General features: G+C 41.9%; 1 protein-coding gene across 5 annotated transcripts in view; it reads left to right on the plus strand.

Annotated features, from left to right (window-relative positions):
• Positions 1–6008: 6008 nt before the first annotated feature.
• The window catches only part of CAMTA1 (calmodulin binding transcription activator 1), a 539274-nt gene continuing 518252 nt past the window's right edge, over positions 6009–27030 (plus strand). For all 5 annotated transcript variants that reach the window (XM_067472884.1, XM_067472882.1, XM_067472885.1 and 2 more), the window contains exon 1: positions 6009–6413. In XM_067472884.1, coding sequence (XP_067328985.1) covers positions 6389–6413 — 25 coding nt within the window. In that variant the 5' untranslated portion in view covers positions 6009–6388. The remainder of the gene's footprint in view (positions 6414–27030) is intronic.

The raw sequence follows: 27030 nt of genomic DNA on the forward strand, positions 1-27030 counted from the left end.
CACCAACCTTGTTTAACATGTGTCCCTTTTTCATTCCACCATCAAACTTTCTATCAGATGGACGTGAGAGAGAGACTTGGCTCTGAAGCCCTTGATTAAGTTACCTCTCAGCACCAATTCTGAGGTTCTTACCCTTGAGACTTACGCTTCATGTTCCGACTGACCTGGACGACGTTGAGAAGGCTCAAGCACCTTCAAACCAGTCCTTTGGCACCAGAGGAAGGCTTTGTGTCTTCAAACATAGGCCATTTGGACTGGGGTTGTGGATTGCTCTGGCATTCACAGCCATTGAGAAAGAGGGTCACTTCTGATGCCTAATCGACCCTTCTGATACTTACTAGATGCCCATTGGGACCTTCTGGTGTCCACAGGGCAATTCTGGTGGCCAGTGGAACCTTCTATGCCCACTGGATGCCCATTGAGACTTTCCGATGTCCATTTGTTTATTGTGGTACCCAATAGACCTTTCTGATACCCAGTAGATGCCTAATGGGATATTCCGATGTCCACCGCTCAACTCTGATGCCTAAGGAACCCCTTTGAAACCCACTAAATACCTTCTGATGCCCAATAGTCAATTCCAATGCATAATGGAAACTTTTGATGCCCACTGGTCAATTCTGATGCCCATTGGATCCTTTTGGTAGATGCCCACAGGGACCTTCTGATGCCTAATGGTCAATTCTGATGTATAATGGACCCTTCTTATACCCACTAGATATTCATTGTGACCTCTGGTGCTCACTGGTCAATTCCAATGCCCAATGGACCCTTCCAATGCCCACTAGATGCCCACTGGGAACTTCCGCTGTCCACTGGTCGCTTCTGATGCCTAATTGACCCTTCCGATACCTACTAGATGCCCATTGGGACCTTCTGATGTCCACAGGGCAATTCTGGTGCCCAATGAAACCTTCTGATGCCCACTAGATGCCTACTGAGACTTCCCGATGTCCACTTGTTTATTGTGGTACCCAATAGACCTTTCTGATACCCACTAGATGCCTACTGGGATATTCTGATGTCCACCGCTCAACCCTGATGCCTAAGGAACCCCCTTGAAACCCACTAAATACCTTCTGATGCCCACTGGTCAATTCTGATGCCCATTGGATCCTTTTGGTAGATGCCTACGGGGACCTTCTGATCCCAATGGTCAATTCTGATGCGTAATGGAACTTCTGATGCCCACTGGTCAATTCTGATACCCATTGGATCCTTTTGGTAGATGCCCACAGGGACCTTCTGATGCCTAATGGTCAATTCCGATGCATAATGGAACCTTCTGATGCCCACTGGCCAATTCTGATGCCCAATGGATCCTTTTGGTAGATGCCTACGGGGACCTTCTGATGCCCAATCGTCAATTCCAATGCATAATGGAACCTTCGGATGCCCACTGGTCAATTCCGATGCCCATTGGATCCTTTTGATATCCACTACATGCCCACAGGGACCTTCTGATGCCTAATGGTCAATTTTGATGTATAATGGACCCTTCTGATACTCACTAGATGTCCATTGCGACCTTCGGATGCTCACTGGTCAATACTGATGCCCAATGGACCCTTCCGATGCCCACTGGTCAATTCCAGTGCTCAATGAACCCTTTGGATTCCTACTGGGACCTTCTGATGCCCACTGGACTCTTCTGACACCCTCCGGACACTTCTGACCCCCACTGATCAATTTCGATGATTGTTGGACACAAATCTCATGTGTCCACAGAAATCCCATGTGTCCAGCCATGAATTTCCTGCTTTTGTTGACAAAGCCGGAGATATATGCTTGTGAGGGTCAGTTCATACATTGTGGGCAAACATCACCAATTAGGCTGTCTAAACATTTGTAGCATACACAGGATGCTTCCTATTGTGTGGTCTGGATTTGACCATTCACTCGATCCAAAACTCATTTGCATGTCGCCACACCACAATCCTGGGGTTCGCATGGACTAATAGACGGACTGACACTTTGACTTAGCAAACAATAGTATTAATTTTCCTGCCACTTGAAGGACCAGCCACAAAAGCCACTCCACAGAGCCTCCAGCCAATAGGAGCCCAGATCCTAGTCGGTCCACTTTCCAGTCAATCAAAGGCTCGCGCGGGTACTCCGAATAGTCGAGTGAATAAAATGCTCTGTATTTTCAATTGCTTTATGTCAGTTGCTGTGGCACAATCTGATGATCTGGAAAAATAAAGTAATGAGAAAGTGTTGGTTTCTAATATATGTCATGTCTTTATTCTTGTGGGCAAATAATATTTCTTGCTGTTTCTTTGTCAGTGTTGACGTGGAGAGTGTCTGGTTTGCCTACTCTGGAATATGCAACATATCATAGTCCTTCTGAAATGGTAGGGATAAGGTTTCAGGAAAAGAGACAAAGAGGGGTCCGGAGGTCTCAAAAGCATGGATTTTATTTCCAGCTGGGACCCTGGAGTGGACTATGTCCAAAAGCATCCAAAGGGCTGAGAATAGCGGTATACAAATGAAGTAAATAAATAAATAAATATAATAATATAATATAATATAATATAAATATAAAATGTATATTACAAAATATAATATTTGCTACCGGGCCCAATTTAAGGTGCTGGTGCTATCCTACAAAGCCCTAAACGGCTCCGGCCCAAAATACCTTTCGGACCGTATCTCGGCCTATGAGCCCACGAGGACCTTGAGATCGTCCGGGGAGGCCCTTCTCTCGATCCCGCCTGCCTCACAGGCACGCCTGGCGGGGACGAGGGAGAGGGCCTTCTCAGTGGTGGCCCCCCGGCTGTGGAACACCCTCCCTGTTGACATCAGACAGGCGCCCTCCCTTATGTCCTTCCGGAAGAGCCTGAAGACGTGGCTATTCGAGAAGGCATTTAACTAAATGCTATAGTAACTGGAAATGACAACTGGAACGGAACGTAGACTACGAGATTGGTTATGATTCTATGTCAAGACGAAGCGGATTATTTTAGTGTAATTAGATGATAGGTTGTTTTGTTGTTGTAGTTTATTGTGAAATGTGTTTTTACATGTTGTACACCGCCGCGAGTCGCCCTAGGGCTGAGAGCAGCGGTTAACAAATGCAGCAAATAAATAAATAAATAAATTTTATAATATAAAATTTATATTATAAAATCATTTTTATTTATATATTGAAAATATAATAATTAATAAAACAATATAACATTTTATATTATAAAATATTATATTTTATAATATAAAATATTTTATAATATAAAATTTATATTATTAAATTTTAAAGCAATACAAAAATAAATAAAACAATATAACATTTTATATTATAAAGTATATAATTTTATAATATAAAATATTTTATGATATAAATTTTATATTATAAAATATAATATTTTATAAAATAAAATTTATATTATTAAATTTTAAAGTAATATAATAATAAATAAAATATTATAAAAATAAAACAATATAACATTATATAATTATAAAATATATAATCTTATAATAGAAAATATTTTATAATATGAAATTTATATTATGAAACATATTTTATAATAAAAAATGTATTATTAATTTTAAAGTAATATAATAATACATAAAATAATATAACATTTTATATTATAAAATATATAATCTTATAATATAAAATATTTTATAATATAAATTTTATATTTCATATTTATTATTATATTCTATATTTTATATTATAAAATATAATATTTAATAATATAAAATTTATAATATAAAATATTTTATATTATTAAATATTATATTTTATAATATAAAATATAGAATATAATAATAAATAAAATAATATAACATTTTATGTTATAAAATATATGATATAAAATATTTTATAATATGAAATTTATATTATGAAATATAATATTTTATAATATAAAATTTATATTATTAAATTTTAAAGTAATATAATAATAAAAATAATATTATATAATTATAAGATATATAATTTTATAATATAAAATCTTTTATAATATTATAAATTATAAAATATAAATATTTTATAATATAAAATTTATATTATTAAATTTTAAAATAAAATAATACTAAAAACAATATAACATTTTATATGATAAAATATATAATCTTATAATATAAAACATTTTATAATATAAAATTTATATTATAAAATATTATATTTTATAATATAATTAGAAATTATAAAATATTATATTTTATAATGTAAAATTTATATTATTATATTTTAAAGTAATATAATAATAAATAAAATAATATAACATTTTTATTATAAAATATATAATTATATTTCATAATATAAATTTTATCTTATAAAATTATATATATTATAGTATAAATTTTATATTATGAAATATAATATTTTATAATACAAAATTTATATTATAAAATATTATATTTTATAATATAAAATTTAAAATATATAATTGTATAATATAATATAAAATTTATATTATAAAATATTATCTTTTATCATATAAAATTTACATCATCAAAATATTCCCTCCCAAACCCAAGTTATGAAGGCGGAGGCATTACTTTTCAGTCAACCCCCCCTCTGCCTCCATGAACGCATCCAAGGGCAGGAGGCGGCTCGGGGGGCGGATCCCCGCTGCGGCCAATCAGCGCGCAGAGCCGGCCGGCGCCCTTCTCCCATTGGCCGGCGCGCCCCTCTCACGCCTCCGCCAATCAGCGCCTTTGTTTGGGGTTAACGGCCCGAGGAGAGGCGCGGCTGCCTGTCAAGGCCAGACAGCCAATAGGAGCGCGTCTGGACCTTAGGCCCCGCCCTCTCTCGCTTCGCTCTATTTGCGTCACTCTTTTTAATAGCCTCGGCTTTTTTCCTCGCCTATCTCTTTCTCTCGGCTTCTTATTGGCCGATTCACCCGCCAATCTAATCCTTTTCCTCCATCGCCTCGCCTACCTCTTTCTCTAGGCATCTTATTGGCCGATTCACCCGTCTATCTAATTCGCTGTGATTCGATTGGCTGAGCCGTCTCCTCTTTTCCCTTGATTGGTCAACGCTGTTCCCTTTTCCCCGCCTTCCTCCTCACCTCGCGCTCCGATGCTTGAGGAGTTTTCTCCGCCTACGTCTTTCTCTAGGCTTCTTATTGGCCGTGTCACCCGCCAATCTAATTCTCGTTCCGCCTACCTCTTTCTCTCGGCTTCCTATTGGCTGAGTCACCCGCCAATCTAATTCATTTTCTCCCTCGCCTCGCCTTTTTTTGCCGCCTACCTCCTTCTCTCGGCGTCTTATTGGTCGAGTCACCCGTCAATCTAATCCTCGTCTCGCCTACCTCTTTTTCCTCGGCTTCTTATTGGTTGAGTCACCTGACCATCTAATTCTCGTCTCGCCTACCTCTTTCTCTCGGCTTCCTATTGGCCGAGTCACCCGTCAATCTAATTCTTTTCCTCCATCGCTTCGCCTTTTTTCACCGCCTACCTCTTTCTCTCGGCGTCTTATTGGCCGAGTCACCCGTCAATCTAATTTGTTTTACCGCCTACCTCTTTCTCTAGGCATCTTATTGGCCGAGTCACCCGTCAATCTAATTCTTTTCACCGCCTACCTCTTTCTCTAGGCATCTTATTGGCCGAGGCTCCCGTCAATCTAATTTTTTTAACCGCCTACCTCTTTCTCTAGGCATCTTATTGGCCGATTCGCCCGCCAATCTAATTCTCTTCCTCCATTGGCTGAGCCGTCTCTTCTCATTCCCTTGATTGGTCAACGCTGTTCCTTCTCCCCGCCTTCCTCCTCACTTTGCGCTCCGACGCTTGAGGAGTTTTCTCCTCCTGCCTCTCTTCCCGCCCCACTTGTCGCTCATAGGTCGTCGTGGACGTCAATCGAGCCCAACCTCCCTTCTGGAAAGCAGCGATTGGTGGATACAGAGCGTCAATCAGGGAGGATAGACCAATAGGTCGGCGTAGACGTCAATCGAGCCCAGCCTCCCTTCTGGAAAGCAGCGATTGGTGGAGGGGGAGCGTCAATCAGGGAGGGTAGACCAATAGGCGCCGCGAGGGAGGGCCTTTTTTCGTCTTATTGGTCGAGTCACCCTCCTATCTAATTTTCTGTGATTCGATTGGCTGAGCAGTCTTTTCTTGTTCCCTTCTCCCCGCCTCACCTCGAGGAGTTTTCTCCTCCTGTCCTCCTCTTCTCTCCCTATAGGTCGAAGTAGACGTCAATCGAGCCCAACCTCCCTTCTGGAAAGCAGCGATTGGTGGAGGGGGAGCGTCAATCAAGGGGGACAGACCAATAGGGGAGCGAGGAGCGTGAGTGTGAGGCGGCGCGAGGGAGGGCCGGAAGGGGCGGTGCGAGCGGGCTGAGGGAGGCAGGAAGGAAGGAGGAGGAGGCAGCGGCGGCCACGGCATCCCGGTCGCGAGGAGCGAGGCGGCGGCGGAGGAGGATGAGGCGCGCGGATGAGGGGAAATGGCCGCCGAAAACAAGCCGGAAGGTGAGAGAGATGGAAAGGCCGGAGAGAAGGCCCAGGCCCGGTGGGAGGGGGGAGAACGAGGAGGACGGGAGGGAGGGAAGGGAGTGCGCATGCGCCGAGCCCCCTGTTGGCTTCTCGGGCCCTGCAAGGGGAGACCCTCGCTGTCAATCTCCCGCCAAGCCCCGCCCCTCGAGGGGGAGGAGCCTAGCCTTGCCTGGGAGGAGAGCCCTCCAGTCCACCCTCAAAGCCCTCCCCGCAGATGGACATCCCGCTCCGGTGGAAATTAAGAGAAACCCAGAGGTGTGGAACCTTAAAGATGGAAATCTGTATTGGAAATTAATACAATCATAGAATAGGAAAGGGCATAAAGGAAGACACCCTCAAAGCCCTCCCGACAGATGGCCATCCAACTTCTGTATCAAGGATGGACCCCCATATTGAAAATTAATAGAATCTTAGAATTGGAAGGGCCCTCCAGTCCACCCCTACTAAAGCCCACCAGACAGATGGCCATCCTGCTTCAGTGAAACCTATTTTGCCAGCACTAAAGCCCTCCCGATAGATGGCCATCCTGCTTCAGTGGAAATCAAACCTAAAGGACGACACTATTAAAGCCCTCCCGACAGATGGCCATCCAACTTCTGTATCAAAGATGGACCCCCATATGGAAAATTAATAGAATCTTAGAATTGGAAGGGCCCTCCAGTCCACCCCTACTAAAGCCCACCAGACAGATGGCCATCCTGCTTCAGTGAAACCTATTTTGCCAGCACTAAAGCCCTCCCGATAGATGGCCATCCTGCTTCAGTGGAAATCAAACCTAAAGGACGACACTATTAAAGCCCTCCCGACAGATGGCCATCCAACTTCTGTATCAAAGATGGACCCCCATATGGAAAATTAATAGAATCTTAGAATTGGAAGGGCCCTCCAGTCCACCCCTACTAAAGCCCACCAGACAGATGGCCATCCTGCTTCAGTGAAACCTATTTTGCCAGCACTAAAGCCCTCCCAACAGATGGCCATCCTGCTTCAGTGGAAATCAAACCTAAAGGAAGACACTATTAAAGCCCTCCCGACAGATGGCCATCCAACTTCTGTATCAAAGATGGACCCCCATATGGAAAATTAATAGAATCTTAGAATTGGAAGGGCCCTCCAGTCCACCCCTACTAAAGCCCACCAGACAGATGGCCATCCTGCTTCAGTGAAACCTATTTTGCCAGCACTAAAGCCCTCCCGATAGATGGCCATCCTGCTTCAGTGGAAATCAAACCTAAAGGACGACACTATTAAAGCCCTCCCGACAGATGGCCATCCAACTTCTGTATCAAAGATGGACCCCCATATGGAAAATTAATAGAATCTTAGAATTGGAAGGGCCCTCCAGTCCACCCCTACTAAAGCCCACCAGACAGATGGCCATCCTGCTTCAGTGAAACCTATTTTGCCAGCACTAAAGCCCTCCCGATAGATGGCCATCCTGCTTCAGTGGAAATCAAACCTAAAGGACGACACTATTAAAGCCCTCCCGACAGATGGCCATCCAACTTCTGTATCAAAGATGGACCCCCATATGGAAAATTAATAGAATCTTAGAATTGGAAGGGCCCTCCAGTCCACCCCTACTAAAGCCCACCAGACAGATGGCCATCCTGCTTCAGTGAAACCTATTTTGCCAGCACTAAAGCCCTCCCAACAGATGGCCATCCTGCTTCAGTGGAAATCAAACCTAAAGGAAGACACTATTAAAGCCCTCCCGACAGATGGCCATCCAACTTCTGTATCAAAGATGGACCCCCATATGGAAAATTAATAGAATCTTAGAATTGGAAGGGCCCTCCAGTCCACCCCTACTAAAGCCCACCAGACAGATGGCCATCCTGCTTCAGTGAAACCTATTTTGCCAGCACTAAAGCCCTCCCAACAGATGGCCATCCTGCTTCAGTGGAAATCAAACCTAAAGGAAGACACTATTAAAGCCCTCCCGACAGATGGCCATCCAACTTCTGTATCAAAGATGGACCCCCATATGGAAAATTAATAGAATCTTAGAATTGGAAGGGCCCTCCAGTCCACCCCTACTAAAGCCCACCAGACAGATGGCCATCCTGCTTCAGTGAAACCTATTTTGCCAGCACTAAAGCCCTCCCAACAGATGGCCATCCTGCTTCAGTGGAAATCAAACCTAAAGGAAGACACTATTAAAGCCCTCCCGACAGATGGCCATCCAACTTCTGTATCAAAGATGGACCCCCATATGGAAAATTAATAGAATCTTAGAATTGGAAGGGCCCTCCAGTCCACCCCTACTAAAGCCCACCAGACAGATGGCCATCCTGCTTCAGTGAAACCTATTTTGCCAGCACTAAAGCCCTCCCGATAGATGGCCATCCTGCTTCAGTGGAAATCAAACCTAAAGGAAGACACTATTAAAGCCCTCCTGACAGATGGCCATCCTGCTCCAGTGGAAATTAATAGAAGCCTAGAGGAGTGTAACCTTAAAATATGGAAATCTATATTGGAAATTAATAGAATCTTAGAATTGGAAAGGCCATAAAGGAAGACACCATCAAAGCCCTCCCGACAGATGGCCATCCAACTTCTGTATATTCCCCCCCCCCTCCAAAGATGGATCCCCATATGGAAAATTAATAGAATCTTAGAATTGGAAGAGACCTCCAGTCTAAACCTATTCAAACCTAAAGGAAGACACCCTCAAAGCCCTCCCGGCAGATGGCCATCCTGCTTCAGTATAACCCCCCCCCCTCCAAAGATGGATCCCCATAGAGGTGTGTAACCTTCCTCCTCCACCCCCAAATATGGAAATCTATATGGAAAATTAATACAGTCTTAGAATTGGAAAGGCCATAAAGGAAGACACCATCAAAGCCCTCCCGACAGATGGCCATCCTGCTTCAGTATAACCCCCTCCCTCCAAAGATGGATCCCCATATTGAAAATTAATGGAGTCTTAGACTTGGGTGGGCCCTCCAGTCTAAACCCTCTTTTGCCAGAAAGGAAGACACCATTAAAACCATTAAAGACAGCACTAAAGCCCTCCCGACAGATGGCCATCCAACTTTTGTATAACCCCCCCCCTCCAAAGATGGACCCCCATATTGGAAATTGATACAATCTTAGACTTGGATGGGCCCTCCAGTCCAACCCTATTCTGCCCTAAAGGAAGACACCATTAAAACCATTAAAGACAGCACTAAAGCCCTCCCGACAGATGGCCATCCTGCTCCAGTGATAATTAATAGGTGCCTAGAGGTGTGTAAGCTTAAATATGGAAATCTATATTGAAAATTAATACAACCTTAGAACTGGAATGGCCCTCTTAGGATTGGAAGAACCCTCCAGTCCAAACCTAAAGGAAGACACCATTAAAGCCCTCCCGACAGATGGCCATCCAGCTTCAGTGGAAATTAATAGAAGCCTAGAGGTGTGCAACCTTAAAGATGGAAATCTATACTGGAAATTAATACAATCTTAGAATTGGAAAGGCCATAAAGGAAGACACCCTCAAAGCCCTCCCGACAGATGGCCATCCAACTTCTGTATATTCCCCCCCTCCAAAGATGGACCCCCATATTGAAAATTGATACAATCTTAGAATTGGAAGAGACCTCCAGTCCAAACCTAAAGGAAGACACCATTAAAACCATTAAAGACAGCACTAAAGCCCTCCCGACAGATGGCCATCCTACTTCAGTGACAATTAATAGAAGCCTAGAGGAGTGTAACCTTAAATATGGAAATCTGTATTGGAAATTAATAGAATCTTAGAATTGGAAGAGACCTCCAGTCCAAATCTATTCAAACCCAAAGGAAGACAGCACTAAAGCCCTCCCGACAGATGGCCATCCTGCTCCAGTGGAAATTAATAGAAGCCTAGGGGTGTGGAACCTTAAATATGGAAATCTATATGGGAAATTAATACAATCTCAGAATTGGAAAGGCCATAAAGGAAGACACCCTCAAAGCCCTCCAGACAGATGGCCATCCTGCTTCAGTATAACCCCCCCCCTCCAAAGATGGACCCCCATATTGAAAATTAATACAACCTTAGAATTGGAAGAGACCTCCAGTCTAAACCTATTCAAACCCAAAGGAAGACAGCACTAAAGCCCTCCCGACAGATGGCCATCCTGCTTCAGTGGAAATTAATAGAAGCCTAGAGGTGTGTAAGCTTAAATATGGAAATCTATATTGGAAATTAATACAATCTCAGAATTGGAAGGGCCCTCCAGTCCAAACCTAAAGGAAGACACCATTAAAGCCCTCCCGACAGATGGCCATCCAACTTCTGTATATTCCCCCTCCAAAGATGGACCCCCATATTGAAACCTCCCCATTCCACCCCCAAATATGAAAATCTATATTGAAAATTAATACAATCTTAGAATAGGAAAGACCATAAAGGAAGACACCATTAAAGCCCTCCTGACAGATGGCCATCCAACTTCTGTATCACTCCCACCCTCCAAAGATGGACCCCCATATTGAAAATGAATGGAATCTTAGAATTGGAAGAGACCTCCAGTCTAAACCTATTCAAACCCAAAGGAAGACAGCACTAAAGCCCTCCCGACAGATGGCCATCCCGCTTCAGTGGAAATTAATAGAAGCCTAGAGGTGTGTAACCTTAAATGTGGAAATCTATATTGGAAAATTAATGGAATCTTAGAATTGTAAGGGCCCTCCAGTCCACCCTCAAAGCCCTCCCGACAGATGGCCATCCAACTTCTGTATCAAAGATGGACCCCCATATTGAAAATTAATGCAACCTTAGAATTGGAAGGGCCCTCCAGTCCAAACCTAAAGGAAAACACCATTAAAGCCCTCCCGACAGATGGCCATCCTGCTTCAGTGAAAATTAATAGGACCCTAGGGGTGTGTAACCTCCCCCTTCCACCCCTAAATATGGAAATCAATATTGAAAATTAATGCAATCTTAGAATTGGAAAGGCCATAAAGGAAGACAGCACTAAAACCCTCCCGACAGATGGCCATCCTGCTTCAGTATAACCCCCTCCCTCCAAAGATGGATCCCCATATTGAAAATTAATAGAATCTTAGAGTTGAAAAGGGCCCTCCAGTCCAACCCTGTTTTGCCATAAAGGAAGACACCATTAAAACCATTAAAGATAGCACTAAAGCCCTCCCGACAGATGGCCATCCCGCTTCAGTTAAAATTAATAGGACCCTAGAGGTGTGTAACCTCTCCCCTCCTTCCCCCCAAATATGGAAATCTGCATTGGGAATTAATACAATCTTAGAATGGGAAGAGACCTCCAGTCCACCCTCAAAGCCCTCCCAACAGATGGCCATCCAACTTCTGTATATTCCCCCTCCAAAGATGGATCCCCATATTGAAACCTCCCCATTCCACCCCCAAATATGGAAATCTATATGTAAAATTAATACAATCTTAGAATTGGAAGGGCCCTCCAGTCCAAACCTAAAGGAAGACAGCACTAAAGCCCTCCCGATAGATGGCCATCCTGCTTCAGTGTAAAAAAACAAAAACCCCATTTTAAAAATCCGTAGAATCCTAGAGTCGGAAGGGAACCCACTCAGAGGCCATCCATCCAACCCTAGACACCCTCAAAGCCCTCCCGACAGACACCGTCAACCCTAGACACCGTCAAAACCCTCCCGACAGATGGCCATCCAACTTCTGTGTAACCCCCCCCCCCTCCAAAATGAGAGATCTCCATTTTATTTATTTACTTATTTATTTGCGGCCTTTCTATGCCGCCCTTCTCACCCCGAACGGGACTCAGAGTGGCTTACAATATATATATTTTCATACAATATATGACATTATTAGCATATTATATATTACTCTATTGCACTATACCATTACATTGTAATATTATTAGTAATGTTACGTGTGATGTAAATATATAATTATAGTATTGTGTTATTATTATTAGTATTATATTGTATTCTATTATTATTATTATTATTACTAGTATTATATTGTATTCTATTGTTATTACTAGTATTCTATAGTATTCTATTATTATTATTATTACCAATATTGTATTCTATTATCATTATTACTAGTATTGTATTCTATTATTATTGCTAGTATTATATTGTATTCTTATTATTATTACTAGTATTATGTTGTATTCTATTATTATTATTATTATTATGTTGTATTCTATTATTATTACTAGTATTATGTTGTATTCTATTATTATTACTAGTATTATGTTGTATTCTATTATTATTACTAGTATTATGTTGTATTCTATTATTATTACTAGTATCATATTGTATTCTATTATTGTTATTATTACTAGTATTCTATTGTATTCTATTATTATTATTATTATTACTAGTATTATATTGTATTCTATTGTTATTACTAGTATTCTATAGTATTCTATTATTATTATTATTACCAATATTGTATTCTATTATCATTATTACTAGTATTGTATTCTATTATTATTGCTAGTATTATATTGTATTCTTATTATTATTACTAGTATTATGTTGTATTCTATTATTATTACTAGTATTATGTTGTATTCTATTATTATTACTAGTATTATGTTGTATTCTATTATTATTACTAGTATTATGTTGTATTCTATTATTATTACTAGTATTATGTTGTATTCTATTATTATTACTAGTATCATATTGTATTCTATTATTGTTATTATTACTAGTATTCTATTGTATTCTATTATTACTATTATTATTGCTAGTATTATATTGTGTTCTATTATTATTATTAGTAGTAGTATTATATTGCATTCTATTATTATTATTATTATTATTATTATTATTACTAGTATCATATTGTATTCTATTATTATTACTACTAATATGTTGTATTCTATTATTACTACTAGTATTATGTTGTATTCTATTATTACTACTAGTATTATGTTGTATTCTATTATTATTACTAGTATATTGTATTCTAATATTATTATTATTATTACTAGTATTCTATTGTATTCTATTATTATTATTATTACTAGTATTGTATTGTATTCTATTATTATTATTATTAGTATTGTATTCTAATATTAGTATTCTAATATTAGTATTACTAGTATCATATTGTATTCTATTATTATTATTACTAGTATTCTACTGTATTCTATTATTATTACTAGTATCATATTGTATTCTATTATTATTATTATTATTACTAGTATTATATTGTATTCTGTTATTATTATTACTAGTATTATATTGTATTCTATTATTATTATTATTACTAGTATTATATTGTATTCTATTATTATTATTGCTAGTATTATATTGTATTCTATTATTATTATTATTACTAGTATTATATTGTATTCTATTATTATTATTGCTAGTATTATATTGTATTCTATTATTATTATTATTACTAGTATTATATTGTATTCTGTTATTATTATTACTAGTATTATATTGTATTCTATTATTATTATTATTACTAGTATTATATTGTATTCTGTTATTATTATTACTAGTATTATATTGTATTCTATTATTATTATTATTACTAGTACTATATTGTATTCTATTATTATTATTACTACTATTATATTGAATTCTATTATTATTTTTACTAATATTACATTGTGTTATATTATTATTATTACTAGTATTATGTTGTATTCTATTATTATTGTTATTATTGCTATTATATTGTATTCTATTATTATTAGTAGTATTATATTGTATTCTATTATTGCTAGTATTATATTGTATTCTATTATTATTTTTACTAATATTATATTGTATTCGATTATTATTATTACTAGTATCATATTGCATTCTATTACTATTATTATTACTAGTACTATATTGTATTCTATTATTATTATTACTACTATTATATTGAATTCTATTATTATTTTTACTAATATTACATTGTGTTATATTATTATTATTGCTAGTATTATGTTGTATTCTATTATTATTGTTATTATTACTATTATATTGTATTCTATTATTAGTAGTAGTATTATGTTGTATTCTATTAGTAGTAATATTATATTGTATTCTATTATTATTTTTACTAATATTATATTGTATTCTATTATTATTTTTACTAATATTATAATGTATTCTATTATTATTACTAGTATGTTGTATTCTATTGTTATTACTAGTACTATATTGTATTCTATTATTGTTGGTATTACTACTATTATATTGTATTCTATTATTATTATTACTTGTATTATATTATTATTATTATTATTATTATTATTACTTGTATTATATTGTATTCTATTCATTTTGAAAATTAATAGAACCCTAGAGTTGGAGGAGGACCACCCCTAAGGCCCTCCCGTCCAACCCTATACTCCCATAAAGGAAGACACCGTTAAAGCCCTCCTAACAGATGGCCATCCCATTTCTGTGTAAACCCCCCCCCCCCCAAAAGTTGATTCTTCATATTGAAAACTGATACAATCCTAGAGTTGGAAGGGCCCTCTTGTCCAACCCTATTCTGCCATAAAGGAAGACAAAATTAAAACCCTCCTAGCAGATGGCCATCTGGTTTCAGTGTAAAAAAAAAAGACACACACCTCCTTGGGATGGAGCCCCTATTACTACGCATTGCATCCTTGAATGTTTCAGTATTGAAAACTCATAGAACGCTCTTGTTGGAAGGGATCTCCCATGCGGGCCAAAATTGTATTAATTTATTATTATTATTACTATTATTATTATCGTGATATTTCAGATATTTAAACATGACCCGTCGACTTGTTTATTGTTTTCTTGTTTGTATTGATGTGTTATTGGGCTTGGCCTCATGTAAGCTTGCTCTGAGTCCCTTCGGGAGATGGTGGTGGGGTATAAATAAAGTTTTATTTATTAATTAATTATCTTATACAACATATACAACATTAATTAATTATTTTATACAGACATAGACAGAGGGAAGATGATACTGAAAGTACAGAAAGCCTTGACAGTGACCTGACCCGGCAAGCTTGTCTTGATTTGTGTGTCAGGCGGAGTTCTCGCCTGGCTGGTAGACGAGAAGCCAGCTCGGGAAAAGGTCATCGCAATGCTTTCATGTTGGTGAGAGCATAATGTTTTCATATTTTATTTATTTATTTATTTATTTACAGCTTTTCTATTCCGCCCTTCTCCTCACCCCGCAGGGGACTCAGGGCGGATTACAGTGTACACATACATGGCAAACATTCCATGCCAATTTTTGACATGCAAACATATACAGACATAGACAGAGGGAAGGATGATACTGAAAGTACAGAAAGCCTTGATGGTGACCTGACACGGCAAGCTTATCTTGATTTGTGTGTCAGGCGGAGTTCTCGCCTGGCTGGTAGACGAGAAGCCAGCTCGGGGAAAGGTCATCGCAATGCTTTCATGTTGGTGAGAGCATAACGTTTTCATGTTTGTTTGTTTATTTATTTATTTACAGTATTTCTAGTATTTCGAACTCATGACCTTTTTGGTTGGAGTGATCTTAATGCAGCTGACACTCAGCCAGCTGCGCCACAATAATAATAATAATAATAATAATAATAATTTATTATTATTATTATTATTATTATTATTAGCTGTCCCCTGCCACACGTTGCTGTGGCCCAGTCTGGTGATCTGGAAAATAAAGTAATGAGAAAGTGTTGGTTTCTAATATATGTAATTCCTTTCTGCTTGTGAGTAAACAGTATTTCTTGTTGTTTCTTTGTCAGTGTTGATGTGGAGAGTGTCTGGTTTGCCTACTCTGGAATATGCAACATATCATTGTCCTTCTTTAAGGGTCTCTTTCAAATCTGTGATACTATATCCGTGTGTGTGTGAGAGAGAGAATCATATCTATCTCTCTATATTGATGACTGGCTGGCTCTTTGTCAGGAGGCCTCTGATTACATTTTCTTGCCCTGGTGAAGAGAGTTGGACTGGATGGCCTTAAGTATTTTCTGTTGGTCATGGGGGTTCTGTGTGGGAAGTTTGCCCCATTTCTGTCGTTTGTGGGTTTCAGAATGCTCTTTAATTGTAGTGAACTATAAATCCCAAATGTCAAGGTCAATTTCCTCCAAACTCCATCTGTGTTCATATTTGGGCATATGGAATATTTGTGTCAAGTTTGGTCCAGATCCATCATTGTTTGAGCCCACAGTGCTCTCTGGATGTGGGTGAACTACAATCCCCAAACTCAAGGTCAATGTCCACCACACCCTTCCAGTGTGTTCTGTTGGTCAAGGAAGTCCTGTATGCCATGTTTGGTTGAATTCCATCATTGGTGGAGTTCAGAATGCTCTTTGATTGTAGGTGAACTATAAATCCCAGCAACTACAACTCCCAAATGTCAAGGTCTATTTCCCTTAAACTCCATCTGTGTTCATATTTGGGCATATGGAATATTCATGCCAAGTTTGGTCCAGATCAGTCATTGTTTGAGTCCACAGTGCTCTCTGGATGTGGGTGAACTACAATCCCCAAACTCAAGGTCAATGTCCACCAAACCCTTCCAGTTTTTTCTATTGGTCATGGAAGTCCTGTGTGCTAAGTTTGGTTCAATTCCATAGTTGGTGGGGTTCAGAATGCTCTTTGATTGTAGATGAACTATAAATCCCAGCAACTACAACTCCCAAATGGCAAAACCAATTTTTTTTGAGTGAAGGACATACATTGGGTTGTTAGGTGTCTTGTGTCCAAATTTGGTGTCAATTCCCCCAGTGGTTTTTGAGTTATGTGCATCCCACAAACGGACATTACATTTTTATGTATATAGATAAGTAAAAAGGACTTTAAAGGAATAGGTAAATCCAATTAGGTAAGAAGATAAGCATAAAAATTGTAATGTATTTTCTTTTCTTTCTTTTTTTTGCTTTTTAAGTCTCTTCCGTTGTGTTTTCCAATGTTTTTATGAGTGAAGGACATACATTGAGTTGTGAGGTGTCTTGTGTCCAAATTTGGTGTCAATTCCCCCAGTGGTTTTTGAGTTCGGATGGTAGCACAAACGAACATTACATTTTTATTTATATACAAGTTTACTGGAGTATAGAAGAAGCTTGACGGTTTCAATGTTTCTTCACTCTTAGAGTTCTGATGGTAGCACAAACGAACATTACATTTTTATTTATATAGATTATCGTGAAATAATCTATATAATTTAAACCTGGCCCGTCCACTTGTTTCTCCTTTCGTGCCAGGCAGGGCCACAATGGTCTTTGCCCTCAAACTATATAAGGCAGATGCGGAAAAGAATCTCATGGCCACAAACAAATGAGCAAATGGGGATGAAGAGGCGGATGTGGCCGCTGATTCGACCCAAGGAAAGTGAGACGTTTGGACCAAGCGGCTGTTTTGATGAGGGAAGGATTTGCGGGCAGGGAAATTTGGATGTGGTTCTAAAAATGGACTTATACGCGGAACTATTCTGCGGAGATTGTTTTCACTGTATTATCTTGAGATTTTGGAGGATAGGGTTCCATCGGGAATCGGTCGTTGGCTAAGCGGGTAAGGCACTCCAGCTTGAATGCTGTATCTGTGAAGGCGCAGGGCATCATTGATGGGGAGAGAAGAACCACAATCGGCGACCAAGGAAGAGGGACGTCTGTGGCCTTTCCTGCTGCCAAGGAGAACAGAAGTGGCCTGGCCACCTGTTCTCCTTGGCACCAGGAAAGGCCGTAGTGACCCCTTTTCCTCTAACGTTTAGCCAGGAAGGGGGATCCGTTCGCCCCCAAACCAGGTGGGGTTGTATGAGAAGGTCATCCTTGGCCACTTGAATGTGGCTGTGTGTCATCAAAAATAGCCATGTGTGTCAATGCTGATCCGCGTGTCATAGGTTCACCATCATGGTCGTAGTACATAAATCACAAAGGATTGATTACATAAGTTTTTAAATGTCGTCGTGCTATTGTTAATGTTGATTGTTTATTTGCTGTTGTGAGTTTTATTTACTGCTTGTATTGTTGTTTTTGCTTTCTTATTGCTGTGTTGTGGGCTCGGCCTCGTGTAAGCCGCACCGAGTCGCTTGGGGAGATGGTAGCGGGGTACAAATAAAGTTATTATTATTATTATTATTGGGTTGTCGTAGGTTTTTCCGGGCTATATGGCCATGTTCTAGAGGCATTCTCTCCTGACGTTTCGCCTGCATCTATGGCAAGCATCCTCAGAGGTAGTGAGGTCTGTTGGAAGTAGGAAAAAGGGTTTATATATCTGTGAAAAGACCAGGGTGGGACAAAGGACTGATCGGTGGGTCAAGCTATAACTTGTGATAGCCCCATGGTCGTCATGGTGACCATGAAGTCCTGAGCTGCCCCTGTTAATGAGGTCTCTGCATGGATGTTAAAGTCCCCCAGCACAATCATGCGCTGGGAGACCAGGGCCAAATAGGAGACCACGTCTGCTAGCTCAGGCAGGGAAACTGCTGAGTCGCGGGGTGGACGGTACACCAGTGGGTTTATATATCTGTGGAATGACCAGGGTGGGACAAACGACTATTATTATTTTTATTTAGACAATGGGGAGAAAGAGGCGCAGAGGAGATTCAGAAGGACTCAAGTGGGATGCTTAGGGTGGCAGGGCTGTGTGGTCATACTGTGTTGCAATTAACACAAAAGACAACGGATTCCCAAAATCACAACAAACGCAAATCCGCTACAAGTCGGAGTACATAACACCGGGATTGTGGCGCAGCTGGCTGAGTGTCAGCTGCATTAAGATCACTCTGACCAAAAAGGTCATGAGTTTGAAGCCAGCCCGGGTTGGAGTGGGTTTCCAACCAATTGTGTGTAGACTGTTGTCGACCTTTTCAACCCGGAAGACAGTTGCATCTGTCAAGTAGGAAAATAAGGTACCACCTTAAAAAGTGTGGGGAGGCTAAATTAACTGATTTATGAGGCCATAAAGAAGACTCCAGCAAAGAATTCCAGCAGGGAAGCATGCGGGGAATGCGGAAGTGTGGGGAAGCATGCGGGGAATGCGGAATTGTGGGGAAGCATGCGCGGAATGCGGAAGTGTGGGGAAGCTTGCGGGAAATGCAGAAGTGTGGGGAAGCATGCGGGGAATGCGGAAGTGTGGGGAATCATGCGGGGAATGCGGAAGTGTGGGGAAGCATGTGGGGAATGCGGAACTGTGGGGAAGCATGTGGGGAATGCGGAAGTGTGGGGAAGCATGTGGTGAATGCGGAAGTGTGGGGAAGCATGCGGGGAATGCGGAAGTGCTTCATTAGTGTCGCAGATGGACGAGGAAAGTGACAGTTCCCCTGGCGGCCAGAAAAAAGTTAAAGAGCCTCTGTCTATGTCTGTATATGTTTGTATGTCAAAAATTGGCATTGAATGTTTGCCATATATGTGTACACTGTAATCCGCCCTGAGTCCCCTGTGGGGTGAGAAGAGCAGAATATAAACGTTGTAAATAAATAAATAATAAATAAATAATAAATAAATAAACATGAAAACATTATGCTCTCACCAACATGAAAGCATTGCGATGACCTTTCCCCGAGCTGGCTTCTCGTCTACCAGCCAGGTGAGAACTCCGCCTGACACACAAATCAAGCCAGGTGAGGAAAAGGGCGGAATATAAAAGCTTATAAAAGCAACTTACGTGTTTAATATTGTATTATATAAGCTAAAAAAAAATACCTTTGTGATTTATGTACTACGACTCGTAGCGGATTTGTGTTTGTTGTGGTCGTACTGTGTGTCACTTTCCTGTGCAAAGGACAACAGTAGGACCGAGGAGGATGGAGCAGTATTTCTTTGCTGCGGAGAGATGGCTGGGTGGCTAACGTGGGCAGAGCAGAATGTTTCATCGCTCCTCTGACTGCTCATCCCTCCGCTTTTGGAGGCCGGGGGGGTGCCGCTTGGAACATATGCATAGCCACTCATCCACATAAGGAAGTCTGGCCTGGCTCCTCCACTTCGGTGAGCCTCTCGAGCGGCATTCCCTCCTTCCTCGTGCCCTCTTCCTTGGTGCGACTGTGGAGTGCTTTTGCCGGAGTTTTCTTTATGGCCTCATAAATTAGTTAATTTAGCCTCCCCACATTAAAGGTGGTACCTTATTTGCTCTATACTCTTGGCGATGCCTTTTCTGCTCAAGCGAATCAAATAGGCAGTAGCTTAGCCTCCCCCCTCCCCAGTGAGAAAGTGTTGAGTGTGTGGTGCACATGTGGATGGTTCAAGGCCCAACCCATGTTGACCCCGTCACAGAGTGTTGTCAGGGAGAGGAGACCCCTCTTGTGCCGAATGGCTTTGGACAGACGACGCGAGGACTGCCTTCCTTCCTTCCTCCCTCCCCTCCCCGTGTGTCATGGGATGCCGCTGGTCCCTCCCCTCCCTTGCTCCCCACCCCTTGCCCATGCTCTCTCCAGTCGTGGCTTCGTGGCTTCGCATGCACAGCTGGGAGCGCCTGGATGCCGGGATGCGTCCTCTCCCCCGGCTCCTCTGCCGAGCAGAAGCGTCTTTCCGGAGGCGGCCGAGTGGGAGGTGAGGCGTCATCCGCTTATTACGCTCAGAGCCTGCTTTGGGTTTCATACTACCGATAGTGTGCCGCCCCCCCGATCCCTCTCTGTCAATCTTTCCCACTTCTCTCTCGCTGCCTTGAAAACAGAATTCGATGGAAATACAGAAATCCACCAATCCGCGCAATCGATACGTGTGCTCCGTATCGATTGCGCGGATCGGTGGATTTCTGTGTTTACATCCACCTATCAACCTCTGTACATGTCCAGGCTGCCTATGTTTTGGTCTCATTTGACCTCAACGGTAGGGGTTACTTGTTCTCCGAGTAGGATAGTCTCCCAGGGTGGGTCCGTTGGTGACTGTGGAGACCTATTCTTGATCTGCATCTTCTCCCTTCCGCAGTGAAGGCATCGGTTTCCAGACGGTTGGGGTTGGCTTGACACGCCTTCCTCTTGGCATGTTTCTCTCTTTCGCCCTTCAAATTCTGCAGCACTGCTGGTCACAGCTTACTTCCAGCTGGAATGCTCAACGGCCAGGTGGAAGGTGGTCTCGGTCGGGGTTGGCTTGATGCACCTTCCTCTTGGCATGTTTCTCTCTTTCGTCCTCTATTCGTGTCTCCTCCAATTCCGCAGCACTGCTGGTCACAGCTGACCTCCAGCTGGAGCGTTCAAGGGCCAGGTGGAAGGTGGTCTCAGTCCAGGTTGGCTTAATGTGTCTTCCTCTTGGCACGTTTCTCTCTTTCGCCCTTCATTCGTGCCTCTTCAAGTTCTGCAGCACTGCTGGTCTCAGCTGACCTCCAGCTGGAGTGCTCAAGGGCCAGGTGGAAGGTGGTCTCGGTCGGGGTTGGCTTGATGCACCTTCCTCTTGGCACGTTTCTCTCTTTCGCCCTCCATTCGTGCCACTTCAAATTCTGCAGCACTGCTGGTCACAGCTGACCTCCAGCTGGAGCGCTCAAGGGCCAGGTGGAAGGTGGTCTCGGTCGGCGTTGGCTTGATGCACCTTCCTCTTGGCATGTTTCTCTCTTTCGTCCTCTATTGGCACGTTTCTCTCTTTCGCCCTCCATTCGTGCCTCTTCAAATTCTACAGCACTGCTGGTCACAGCTGACCTCCAGCTGGAGTGCTCAAGGGCCAGGTGGAAGGTGGTCTCGGTCGGGGTTGGCTTGACGCGCCTTCCTCTTAGCACGTTTCTCTCTTTCGCCCTCCATTTGTGCCTCTTCAAATTCTGCAGCACTGCTGGTCACAGCTGACCTCCAGCTAGAGCGGTCAAGGGCCAGGGCTTCCCAGTTCTCAGTGTCCATGCCAGAGTTTTTAAGGTTGGCTTTGAGGCCATCTTTCAATCTCTTTTCCTGCCCAACAACATTCCGTTTTCCGTTCTTGAGTTCGGAGTAGAGCAACTGCTTTGGGAGACGGTGGTCAGGCATCCGGACAACGTGGCCGGTCCAGCGGAGTTGATGGTGGAGGAGCATCGCTTCAGTGCTGGTGCTCTTTGCTTCTTCCAGCACGCTGACGTTTGTCCGCCTGTCTTCCCAAGAGATTTGCAGGATTTTCCAGAGGCAGCGCTGATGGAATTGTTGCATGTGACATCTGTAGACAGTCCACGTTTCGCAGGCGTAGAGCAGGGTTGGGAGGACAATAGCTTTATAAACAAGCACCTTGGTATCCCTACGGATGTCCCGATCCTCAAACACTCTCTGCTTCATTCAGTGTTGATATCTGTAGACAGTCCACGTTTCGTAGGCGTAGAGCAGGGTTGGGAGGACAATAGCTTTATAAACAAGCACCTTGGTATCCCTACGGATGTCCTGGTCCTCAAACACTCCCTGCTTCATTCGGAAAAATGCTGCACTCGCAGCTCAGGTGGTGTTGTATTTCAGTGTCAGTGTTGACATCTGTAGACAGTCCACGTTTCGCAAGCGTAAAGCAGGGTTGGGAGGACAATAGCTTTATAAACAAGCACCTTGGTCTCCCTACGGATGTCCCGGTCCTTAAACACTTTCTGCTTCACTCGGAAGAATGCTGCACTTGCAGAACTCAGGTGGTGTTGTATTTCAGTGTCAGTGTTGACATCTGTAGACAGTCCACGTTTCGCAAGCGTAAAGCAGGGTTGGGAGGACAATAGCTTTATAGACAAGCACCTTGGTATCCCTACGGATGTCGTGGTCCTCAAACACTCCCTGCTTCACTCGGAAAAATGCTGCACTCGCAGCTCAGGTGTTGTTGTATTTCAGTGTCAGTGTTGACATCTGTAGACAGTCCACGTTTCGCAAGCGTAGAGCAGGGTTGGGAGGACAATAGCTTTATAGACAAGCACCTTGGTATCCCTACGGATGTCCTGGTCCTCAAACACTCCCTGCTTCACTCGGAAAAATGCTGCACTCGCAGCTCAGGTGGTGTTGTATTTCAGTGTCAGTGTTGACATCTGTAGACAGTCCACGTTTCGCAAGCGTAAAGCAGGGTTGGGAGGACAATAGCTTTATAAACAAGCACCTTGGTCTCCCTACGGATGTCCCGGTCCTTAAACACTTTCTGCTTCACTCGGAAGAATGCTGCACTTGCAGAACTCAGGTGGTGTTGTATTTCAGTGTCAGTGTTGACATCTGTAGACAGTCCACGTTTCGCAAGCGTAAAGCAGGGTTGGGAGGACAATAGCTTTATAGACAAGCACCTTGGTATCCCTACGGATATCCCAGTCCTCAAACACTCTCTGCTTCATTCGGAAAAATGCTGCACTCGCAGAGCTCAGGTGTTGTTGCATTTCAGTGTCAGTGTTGACATCTGTAGACAGTCCACGATTCATAGGTGTATAGCAGGGTTGGGAAGACAATACCTTTGACGATGTACTGGCGCTATTTTAACTGTCGAATGAAGCAGGGATTGGGAAAGAAGTGGGCATGTGTGCCATTTTTGCACTTCAGATATTAGGACTTAATATGGCGTAACAGAGAGACGTCCTTTTCGAAACAAGAGGGTCTCTATTTCAAATACTAGAACAATACGGAGGAATGGAAGGAATAGCGTATTGTCCAAGGCTTTCATAGCCGGAATCACTGGGTTGTCGTAGGTTTTTTCGGGCTATATGGCCATGATCTAGAGGCATTCTCTCCTGACGTTTCGCCTGCATCTATGGCAAGCATCCTCAGAGGTAGTGACGTCTGTTGGAACTAGGAAAAAGGGTTTATATATCTGTGGAAAGACGCGGGTGGGACAAAGGACTCTTGTCTGCTGGAGCTAGGTGGGAATGTTTCAACTGACATGCATTGTAATGTGTTTTTCAGTGTTTTTATGAGTGACTGTGGCCAAACCTTCCCTCTTTATTTCCTTTCTTTCTCTCCTTCCTTCCCTCCCTCCCTCTTTCCTTCCTTCCCTCTTTTCCTTCTTCTTTCCCTTTTTCTTCCTTCCTTCTCTACCTGTTTCTTTCCTCCCTTCCTTTGCTCTTTGGCTCCATCCTTCCTTATCTCTTTCCTTCCTTCCCTCTTTCTTTCCTTTCTTTCTCCTTCCTTCCTTCCCTCCCTCTTTCCTTCCTTCCCTCTTTTCCTTCTACTTTCCCTTTTTCTTCCTTCCTTCTCTACCTGTTTCTTTCCTCCCTTCCTTTGCTCTTTGGCTCCATCCTTCCTTATCTCTTTCTTTCTTTCTTTCTTTCTTTCCTTCTTTCTTTCCTTTCTTTCTCTCCTTCCTTCCCTCCCTCCCTCTTTCCTTCCCTCTTTTCCTTCTACTTTCCCTTTTTCTTCCTTCCTTCTCTACCTATTTCTTTCCTTCCTTCCTTTGCTCATTGGCTCCATCCTTCCTTATGTCTTTCCTTCCTTCCCTCTTCCTTTCTTTCCTTCCCTCTTTTTCCTTCCTTCTTTCACTTTTTTTATTTCCTTGTCTCCTTCCCTCCTCCTTTCCCTCTTTCTATCCCTTCTTCTCTCCTTCCTTCCCCCTTTCTGTGTATATGTGTTTTGTGTGTATATATATGCATATATGTGTGTTTGTGCATGCATCGTAATGGCTTTTTATGTTTTTTGGCTTTTTAAGTCTCTTCTGTTGTGTTTTTCAATGTTTTATGAGTGATGGACACTCGTTGGCCTGAGAGGTGTCTTGTGTCCAAATTTGGTGTCAATTCACCAAGTGGTTTTTGAGTTACGTTAATCCCACAAACGAAGATTACATTTTTATTTATATACAAGTTTATTGAAGTATAGAAGAAACTTGATGGTTTCAATGTTTCTTAACTCTTAGAGGCACATATCTTCAGAATATTTGTGCCAAGTTTGGTCCAGTTCCATCACTGTTTAAGTCCCCAGTGCTCTCTGGATGTAGGTGAACTACAACTCCCAAACTCAAGGTCAATGTCCACCAAACCCTTTTAAGTGTTTTCTGTTGTTCATGAGAATCCTGTATGTCACCTTTGGTTCAGTTCCATCATTGGTGCTCCTTGATTGTAGATGAACTATAAATCCCAAGAACTACAACTCCCAAATGACAAAATCAATTTTTTTTTTTTAGTGAAGGACATACATTGGGTTGTTCGGTGTCTTGTGTCCAAATTTGGTGTCAATTCATCCAGTGGTTTTTGAGTTACATTAATCCCACAAACGAACATTACATTTTTATATATATAGATTTTCATAGTTCCAACAGACCGCACCACCTCTGAGGATGCTTGCCGTAGATGGAGGCGAAACGTCAGGAGAGAATGATGCTAGAACATGGCCATAAAAAACGTACAAAAACCTGGAAGGAATATCCTTTTGAAGATAAGCGTGGTGGGCGAGAGTGTCTTTTTGTGGGTGAACAGAATGGGCCAAGTTAGCAAAGCTGCATGCATTGCGCAAAGTGGTGTTGTCATTTGAGATGCCCGCAAGCCTTTGAGTGTTCGTGGCTGGCTGAGTAGGTTCAGGAGCAATTCTCGTGGGTCGAAGAGGTTAAGATGCAGGGACTTCCCAGTGGACGTTGCCTGGAGAGAAGAGAGCCCAGAAAACTGGGAGCGGATGCTTTTATCCCGTATCCACAAGGGGGAAGTGATGCTCCGTTCGAGGCATGCGGAGTGCGCATGTGGACGGATCCCTTTTCCGAGAGAGAGAGAGAGAGAGAGAGAGAGAGAGAGGAGGAAGGGGGCTTCTTAAGTTAACGATAAGGGGGTTGAGAAGGGGATTTCAGAGAAGTGAGACCGTTGGGTCCGCATTTGGATGGTCAAACACTTCTCCTCTTTCTGGAATACAATCAGCCAGGGGTCGCTTTCCAATCGATGATACTATATCTCTCTGTGTGTGAATCATATCTATGTCTATGGCTGGATGGCTCTTTGTCAGGAGGGCTTTGTTTACCTTTTCTTGCCCTGGTGAAGGGAGTTGGACTGGATGGCCTTCAGTATGGTGGTTCTGTGTGGGAAGCTTGCCCCAATTCTGTCATTGGTGGGGTTCACCATGCTCTTTGATTGTAGGTGAACTATAAATCCCAGCAACGACAACTCCTGAATGTCAAGATTCTATTTTCCCCAAACTCCACCAGTGTTCACATTTGGGCATAGTGAGTATGCTTGTAGAGATTGGTCCAGATCCATCGTTGTTTGAGTCCACAGTGATCTCGTGATGTAGGTGAACTACAACTCCAAAACCAAAGGATACTGACCACCAAACCCTTCCAGTATTTTCTGTTGGTGATGGGAGAGCTGTGTGCCAAGTTTGGTCCAGATCCATCCTTGTTTGAGTCCACAGTGATCTCGTGATGTAGGTGAACTACAACTCCCAAACTCAAGGTCAATGCCCACTAAACCCTTCCAGTATTTTCTGTTGGTCATGGGAGAACTGTGTGCCAAGTTTTGTTCAATTCCATCGTTGGTGAAGTTCAGAATGCTCTTTGATAGTAGGTTAACTATAAATCCCAGCAACTACAACTCCCAAATGTCAGGATTCTATTTTCCCCAAACTGCACCAGTGTTCACATTTGGGCATATTGAGAATGCTTGTAGAGTTTGGTCCAGATCCATCATTGTTTGAGTCCACAGTGATCTCTGGATGTAGGTGAACTACAACTCCAAAACCAAAGGACACTGCCCATCAAATCCTCCCCATGCCAAGTTTGGTTCAGTTCCATCGTTGGTGGGGTTCAGAATGCTCTTTGATTGTAGGAGAACTACAAATCCCAGCAATGACAACTCCCAAATGTCAAGATTTTCCCCAAACTCCACCACATTTGGGCATATTGAGTATTTGTGTAGAGTTTGG

The sequence above is a fragment of the Anolis sagrei genome, chromosome 13 (assembly GCF_037176765.1).
Source record: "Anolis sagrei isolate rAnoSag1 chromosome 13, rAnoSag1.mat, whole genome shotgun sequence".
NCBI classification, from domain to species: Eukaryota; Metazoa; Chordata; class Lepidosauria; order Squamata; family Dactyloidae; genus Anolis; species Anolis sagrei.